The sequence below is a fragment of the Bombus fervidus genome, chromosome 4 (assembly GCF_041682495.2).
Source record: "Bombus fervidus isolate BK054 chromosome 4, iyBomFerv1, whole genome shotgun sequence".
NCBI classification, from domain to species: Eukaryota; Metazoa; Arthropoda; class Insecta; order Hymenoptera; family Apidae; genus Bombus; species Bombus fervidus.
In genome coordinates, this window is record NC_091520.1 from 17,353,148 (window position 1) to 17,360,678 (window position 7,531).

Consider the following 7,531-nt stretch of genomic DNA (forward strand, 5'->3'; position numbering starts at 1 on the left):
AACACTGCATAGAGACCTCTTGCGTCCTTGTCTAATAACACATGCACACTTGTATAGTAAATCTATAAGTATAATACACTCATCAACGAGTGACGTTAGTGTCGTGCCGGAAGAAGACGCCTCTATGTAGCGTTCTCTTTCTATTCACATATCGCATCTACTTGCACGGTAATATATGACTCGCGTATTCTTTCGCTTATCTTTATATCTCTCTGGACTAAATGGGTGTGAGGTGCAAACAAATTATACCAAAGAAAAAGTATTGAATAAGTAGTTTTATTACGTTTTGTGAATTGTATTTATATATCAGCTGATCAAGCATGTGTTTTAAAAAAACACCACGAATTCTTTCGATACAAAGTCATGTAGTATCTGGTTACGTTGGTAATAAAAGTGCAGTATTTCCTTTACAGGTAAACATGTTCTTTATTATAGAAACCATATTTTTATCACCGTCTTATCATCAGTATTTTATCAGCAAGTTCATTCCTTCGTACTTTATGAATGATTTTCATGCTTCATTGCATGTTTATTTAATAATTACATAAATAATATTTTTAACAATAAAGTTGCAATCGCTTGGACACAGAATAAAAAATATAAAATCATGATCTGTTCTATTTAGCTACTGGGCTTTGAAGTGGATGCAATTAATTCTGTTCAGCTTTCCAATCATACTGGCTACAAGGTCTTCAAAGGCCAAGTACTAAATGACAAAGATTTAGGTAAGATAAAATTTGTTTAAAGAATGTAATCAATAAAAAATAGTTTAAATATTTCTTAAATTTGTAAGTTACCTATAGTTACTTTACAGAGGAGTTAATAAATGGTTTAGTACAAAATAATTTAGATAATTATACTCATTTACTTACTGGTTATGTTGGTTCTGCTTCATTTTTAAAAAAAATAGCAGAAGTAGTTCGTATATTAAAACATAAGAATCCAAATCTTATATATGGTAAGTAATTTACATAAATAAGTAATATTTGTTAAAAATATTATTTTATTAATCATACACTTCTTAATAAAAGTATGCGATCCTGTTATGGGAGATAATGGAAAAATGTATGTTCCTGAAGCATTGAAAGAAATTTATAGAGAAGAAATAATACCATTGGCTGATATTATAGTACCAAATCAATTTGAATTGGAGTAAGTTATAGACATTGATAAATCTAATATAAATTAAATGTATAATACCATTTTAATTATTATAGATTATTAAGTAACATAAAAATCAATACAATGTCTGAATTACAAGATGCTGTAACTGTATTACATAAAATTGGCCCCCAAACAGTAGCTGTCTCATCAACAGAAATTAATGATAAACTAACAGCAATAATTAGTACAAATAAAGGTAATGAAGTAATTAAAATTGACACTTAGACTAAATAAAATTGTTGAAAATATCAAATCAATATAAAATTTATTTTAATTTCAGATAATAAATTAATAAAAATCAATATTCCAAAAATACCAGCTAGTTTCACAGGTTCTGGAGATCTTTTTGCTGCTCTATTTTTAGCTCACACATATTTGCAAAATGATATGAAAACTGCCATTGAAAAAACTGTAAATTCTTTATACAGTGTCCTACTAAAAACTTATGAATATTCTGAAGGTATTTGTTCTTCATCGTTTCCTTAAATAAAGATATAAAAAAATTGGTAATAACTTTTTTCAAAATTTTTACTAGCATGTCAAGATAAAGAATCCCAACTTGCAAGAAAAATTGAATTAAAATTAATACAAAGCAAGAATTATATTGAAACTCCAGAAATTTGTTTGTTTGCTGAAGCAATTGTATCAACAAATTAAATAGTCAAAACCAATTTGCTAATATATTATACATATATGTAATAAGCTTTCCAGTAGTTAAAATTATAAAATAACTTGTTGATTACATTTGTTATATATATATGTATATATATGTGTGTGTATATATATATATAAGTTACATATATAGTACACTACAAATGTCATGATTTAATTGATTCAAAGAAATCTATATTTTAATGTCTTCCAGTAGAAAAAATTACTTTATACATTTTTATAAATAATAACGAATAAAAAATACTTTCATCAATATTTCAGCGAAATTAAATTACACACACAGATACTGTGAATACATAGAATGACCCAGTTAAATGGGATCACCTAAATATCTTAAGCTATTTCAAGGATCACATTTCTACAACAGTGAAAGTGACTTTTTTTTCATGATCACCCTTTTATGGGATTTCGAAGTCATCAGAACTTTTAGATAGAATCATTGTGACAAACATGTAATATTTAATTAATAAGAACATAATGCAATATGATGTAATATTGAATTATTTAGGCAGATATTTAGGCGATCGCATTTAACTGGGTTACCCTGTGTTTACATATGAACATCAATAACTTTGATTCAAACTACTCACAATAATTTTTTAATGTTAAACGAGGTACAATGTTCATAGATTGGAGTTCTTGGAAAAGTAACTTACAAGCATAGGGCATAGAAATCGTAGAAACACATGAACTAGAACGACAACTGTGACACCAACCACTATATGCCATCAAACCACATTTGTTGCATACATCAACATCAAATGCATCACTGGATATCATGAGTCTCTCTACTAACATCATACTTGCGCCATATCCGATTAAGCAATCCCGTTCCATTTCACCTAATCTTAAACCGCCTTCTTTGGCCCGACCTTCCGTTGGTTGACGCGTTAACACAGCTCTTGGTCCTCGTGCTCGAGCATGCATTTTATCTTGTACCATATGTTTCAATTTTTGATAATACACCTATGTTTTAAGTTATATCCTTATAATAATGTACATGATCAATATTAAATTGAAATTAAAAATTAAGATATTATCGACTTACTGGTCCAGAATAAATATACGCTTGTAATGGTTCTCCTGTAATACCAGAGTAGAAAATATCTTTGCCCAAGTAATTATAACCATGCTTTACCAATTCGTTGCAAACATCTTTAACTTTTGAACCTCCAAATGCTAAATAAAAATGAGAATTGTTATAAATTAGTGTTTTAAAAAATTATCAAAACAATAATTTATTATTGTTGTACCTGTGCCATAATGAAATTCTCCTTTTATAACACCAGCTTTACCAGCAAGCAATTCTATCAATTTCCCAACTGTCATACGCGAAGGAAAACCATGTGGATTCATTATCATATCAGGACATATACCATAATCATTAAATGGCATATCCTCCTGTTCCACAATTAATCCTGTGTATAAAGATCGATAGTAATATTAATGTACTTGCAAAATTAAATGATAAAGTATGTGTAAATACATACCAGTTACACCCTTCTGTCCATGTCGACTACTAAATTTGTCACCTATCTCAGGTCGTCGAGTTTGTCGCAATAATAATTTAATTAAAAATGCATCTTCTGCATTACTGGAAATCATAACCTTCTCAACATAAGCAGGAACAGGTCCTTTAAAAACAACTGGGACATCTTTGTATTCTGTTTGCGTTTGAACATTACCAGCATTCACTGGACCTATATTTGCGGCCGGCGATGATTTATTTACCATTACCTACAAAAAGAAAAAATATATGAATTTGCTAATTATGTAAATATATGCAATTCAGCTTGCTTGTTACTACCAATGTTTAAAACTATACCTTTCTATTTTCCACCATTTCTCCAGGTGCAGCAATTCCATCACTATCGATTATGTCATGTTTCCAAACAGGTTTCTTTGTATTGGAATCAATCAATGGACCCATTATTCGATCGTATGTCTGATTTGCGTATCTTTTTAATGTACATTTTGCATTTCGATATATTAAACATCTACCAAATCCTCTATCAATTGAAGCCTTGTTTAAAATAAGAGCATCTTCAATATCGTAGCCACTATAAGACATAACAGCTACTGTTGCATTTTGACCAGCAGGTAGTTTATCAAAGTTTATTAGTTCTATTGTTCGGGACTTAACCATAGGTTTTTGAGGATAAACTAAATTATACATCAATGTATCGATGCGATTACGTTGATTATAACCAATAGTTCCCATTGCTTGTTTTCCCATAGCACATTGATAAGTATTTCTTGGACTTTGATTGTGATGTGGATATGGTACTAGACCAGCGCAAACACCAAGTAATGTAAATGGCTCAATTTCTAAATGTGTTGTTTTCTCATTAATGTGTGATTCATTGAATGCAATAGAACTATCATTTTCTTCGTTCACATCCAAATATTCAATTAAACCTAATAATAATGTCATAATATTATTAAAAACATGACAGAATTTTGTTTCTTATATTTTTTACTAACCTTCTTGTAAAAAATCTTCGAAACTTCGTATTCCTTGTTCAAGTAGTTTTATATGTTTTTCTTGTATTAGTGGATTGCCATCCTGTACAATAATGTATGGTCTACATAATCGTCCTCCATCAGAACTGATTTGGATACACCTATGAACATTGTAACAATTATACAAAATTGTAATGTCATATATTATTATATAAATTTTAGATAAATATTACCTATGCTGGTGCTGTGTATGTATAGAAACGAAACCATTAATTAGACCTTTCCTTCGTAATAATCTAAAAACATTTACTAGTCTCTGATAATTCTTCACTATACCCAGGATATTGCCATTTAAAAATACCATGTAAACTTTTTTATTATTGATTTCTTCTCCACCAAGTATATTAACGTTTTCAACTCCTAAGTTAAAAGCCAATCTAACAATTGGTTCTTCATCAATTTCTGTTGTGATATGTGTCATAAGAGCTAGATTTTTAACTAAACCACAACCCTATAAAAAGTATTGTATAAATAATTTTATATATCACAATTAATAATCTTGATTGAAGTATATATATGGAAGTAACACTCACTTCCCCTTCAGGAGTATCACTAGGACAGAGCATTCCCCATTGAGATGGTTGCAAAGATCGAGGACCAGATACTTTCCTGGTTTTTTCAAATTGAGAATTAACACGTGTCATCATACCAAGTGCAGAAATATAAGAAAGTCTAGACAACACTTGCGTAACTCCATGCCGTTCCATTTTAAATCGTTTAATCGTCCAATTACCCTGTTTAATATATTTTTTGTGTGTAATCTGATATTAACATACTTTTATTTATATATTGAATTTAGTTATTTACTCACAGATGATATAGCAAAAGCCAATCCATTGGTAATCTGGTCCTGTCTCATGTGCTTTACTATATCAAATTGTGCAGCCTTAATTTTTGGTATATTTTTATCAGCTATTTGTTTTAACTGCAAACATTAAATATCATAATAAATATAATACAATACAATACAACATTAAGTATCATAATTTGAATTATGATCCTTATTTAATATTATCATATATCATACCTCCCAATTAAATCTTTTAAATAAATCTTCAAACATCAAAGATAACAAAGAACCAGCCAGTTCTAATCGTTTATTTCCGTAATAATCTCTATCATCTATAAGTTTTCCATCAGATTGTGCTTTCATAACTTTACGAATCATTAAAGCAATGTAGGTTGCCTTCATTTTAAAATTAAAATCTATAACCTGTAACACCAAATATCATAGTAATACCGTTTTAGATATTATATTATGATTATAATTACTAAATTACTAACAGGAACATGCGACAAAATATTGGTTGCCAATATATCCTTCATTTCATCCGTAACACTAGATTTTATGACTGAATACCTTTTTTGCTTTCGTTTATTGCTAAGAAACCTGAAACAATGCTTGTAATCAATGTTCATAATATATATTAATACTTTTTATACTTTTTAATGAAATACCTTAATGCTTGATTTTGAGCAAATACATTTAAAACGTGACATTCTTCTAAAGTAGGTGCAAACTTTTTCATAAATTCTTCTTCTGTACCAATAAGTTGCATAATTTCTTGATCACTTACAATCCCCATTGCTTTGAATATTATTGTCACAGGTATATCCTATATATAACAATATATTTATAATTGAGTAAACGTTATTCACACAAGTTTTACTACATAACTGCAATGTACGTACATCTTGAAAAATGTTATGTCTCATGTAATATCTTCCAGCTCTTCCTACTATGTTAGTCTTGGTTTTTCTTTCATGAGTGGAACTATTACAAGATGCTACAATACATCCCTTACTATCTTCCTCTAAAATAATTCTATTTCTAAGCATTTGTTCTTGTATCAAAATTACTTTTTCTTGACCATTCACTATAAAATAACCACCAGGATCATGTGGACATTCATTCATCTTTGACAATTCAAAATGCGATTTACCAGTTAATACACAATTTGAACTTCTTAACATAATAGGCATTCTAGAAAAGTAACAATTAACTCAGTTCATATTGTTTAATTATTAATAGTTACTAAATATTTATTAGTTTATACCTGCCGATCAGTAAATTATTTTTGATTATTGGTTGGTGACCTCTTATATATTCAATATCAACTGTAATTGGAGCCGAATAATTTAAATCCCTTAAACGACATTCATGTGGAGTAGTAGAACGTGTTACATTAAAACCTTCCTCAACATCGGGTAGACCTACATGAACGTTCAAATATCTACAAAAGAAAATAATGTATTAAATGGTGCAATATAATAGTGCATAGTTAATATGCAAGATAATATCGCTTACTTCACATAAAATAAAGGATCAGCATCACTAAGTACTTTCTCATTTGCTTTTATAATTTTTTTTATCTCCACATTTATGAAGTAGTTAAAAGAATCAATATGTTGCTTAACTAAACCTTTTCCCTTGAGAAAGGCAGGCACAAGTTTCCACTTATCCTATAAAAAAGTAATTTTATAATTAATTGCTTATAATAAATGTTGTTAAATAAACCACAGTCCTCCTTCCAGTCCTCCACATAACCTCCTTCATACCTGAATATGTTTTACTACTTTATTATACTTTGTTTCCGACTTAATATTAATTTTCATTTCTCCCATCTTTCTGTTTATGAAAAGTATAAATTATAGCGTAAGAATTAAAACACCTTGATGAAGAAATAATTTCGCTGCTACACTTTCCTAACCTATACTCTATCGAATCATCTTCATCTGATTGTTGCGATATTGTAACGTAATAGAAATCTATGAAAATTATTAATTGTATGTAGTAAAATAAAATATGAAAAAAATGGATTTGTGAACTGTAATATTTTGATATGATGTTGACATTAGATACAAACTATGTCTAAAGGGCACTCGAATTTAATGCACCTTAATATGCGCTATGCGTAAGCGCAGTGTGCGAACCATGTTGGATTCTAAGTATACACATATTACTTTGTTTGTAAAATTTATGTTTATTTTTAGATACATTGTTAACAAATTTATATTAATATTTCATAAAATATTAAAACGGAGATATGATAAAAATTATATTTTTATAAATATATATAATTTTGGGGAAAAAATGTCAGATATGTGTTTCAATATATTAACTAATACATATTTAGTAGTACTACTGATTAAATGTAAAATAGTAGATAAG

General features: G+C 28.8%; 2 protein-coding genes across 2 annotated transcripts; one reads left to right on the forward strand and one right to left on the reverse strand.

Moving 5' to 3' along the window:
* The first annotated feature begins 92 nt into the window (after positions 1 to 92).
* On the forward strand, positions 93 to 2,021 carry Pdxk (pyridoxal kinase). Its single transcript, XM_072001853.1, has 7 exons — positions 93 to 413; positions 626 to 725; positions 815 to 958; positions 1,032 to 1,152; positions 1,218 to 1,360; positions 1,445 to 1,624; positions 1,700 to 2,021. Exons 1-7 carry the CDS (start codon positions 321 to 323, stop codon positions 1,819 to 1,821), a joined length of 903 nt encoding a protein of 300 aa, XP_071857954.1. The 5' UTR covers positions 93 to 320; the 3' UTR covers positions 1,822 to 2,021.
* Rpiii128 (RNA polymerase III subunit RpIII128) lies at positions 995 to 7,264 on the reverse strand. Its single transcript, XM_072001751.1, has 17 exons — positions 7,071 to 7,264; positions 6,919 to 6,988; positions 6,668 to 6,822; positions 6,417 to 6,593; positions 6,052 to 6,343; positions 5,818 to 5,975; positions 5,644 to 5,749; positions 5,387 to 5,572; positions 5,171 to 5,284; positions 4,893 to 5,093; positions 4,533 to 4,810; positions 4,321 to 4,460; positions 3,662 to 4,254; positions 3,327 to 3,573; positions 3,090 to 3,254; positions 2,885 to 3,015; positions 995 to 2,802 (listed from the first exon to the last, which is right to left on the reverse strand). Exons 2-17 carry the CDS (start codon positions 6,982 to 6,984, stop codon positions 2,419 to 2,421), a joined length of 3,393 nt encoding a protein of 1,130 aa, XP_071857852.1. The 5' UTR covers positions 6,985 to 6,988; positions 7,071 to 7,264; the 3' UTR covers positions 995 to 2,418.
* Between the last annotated feature and the right edge of the window lie 267 nt (positions 7,265 to 7,531).

Coding starts and splice junctions, on each gene's coding strand:
- Pdxk (XM_072001853.1), top strand. CDS start 321: ATGTGTTTTAAAAAAACACCACGAATTCTTTCGATACAAAGTCATGTA. Junction 959..1,031: donor GAATCCAAATCTTATATATG/GTAAGTAATTTA, acceptor TCTTAATAAAAG/TATGCGATCCTGTTATGGGA. Junction 1,153..1,217: donor CCAAATCAATTTGAATTGGA/GTAAGTTATAGA, acceptor TAATTATTATAG/ATTATTAAGTAACATAAAAA.
- Rpiii128 (XM_072001751.1), bottom strand. CDS start 6,984: ATGGGAGAAATGAAAATTAATATTAAGTCGGAAACAAAGTATAATAAA. Junction 6,823..6,918: donor AAGTAGTAAAACATATTCAG/GTATGAAGGAGG, acceptor ACTTTTTTATAG/GATAAGTGGAAACTTGTGCC. Junction 5,573..5,643: donor ATATTTTGTCGCATGTTCCT/GTTAGTAATTTA, acceptor TTGGTGTTACAG/GTTATAGATTTTAATTTTAA.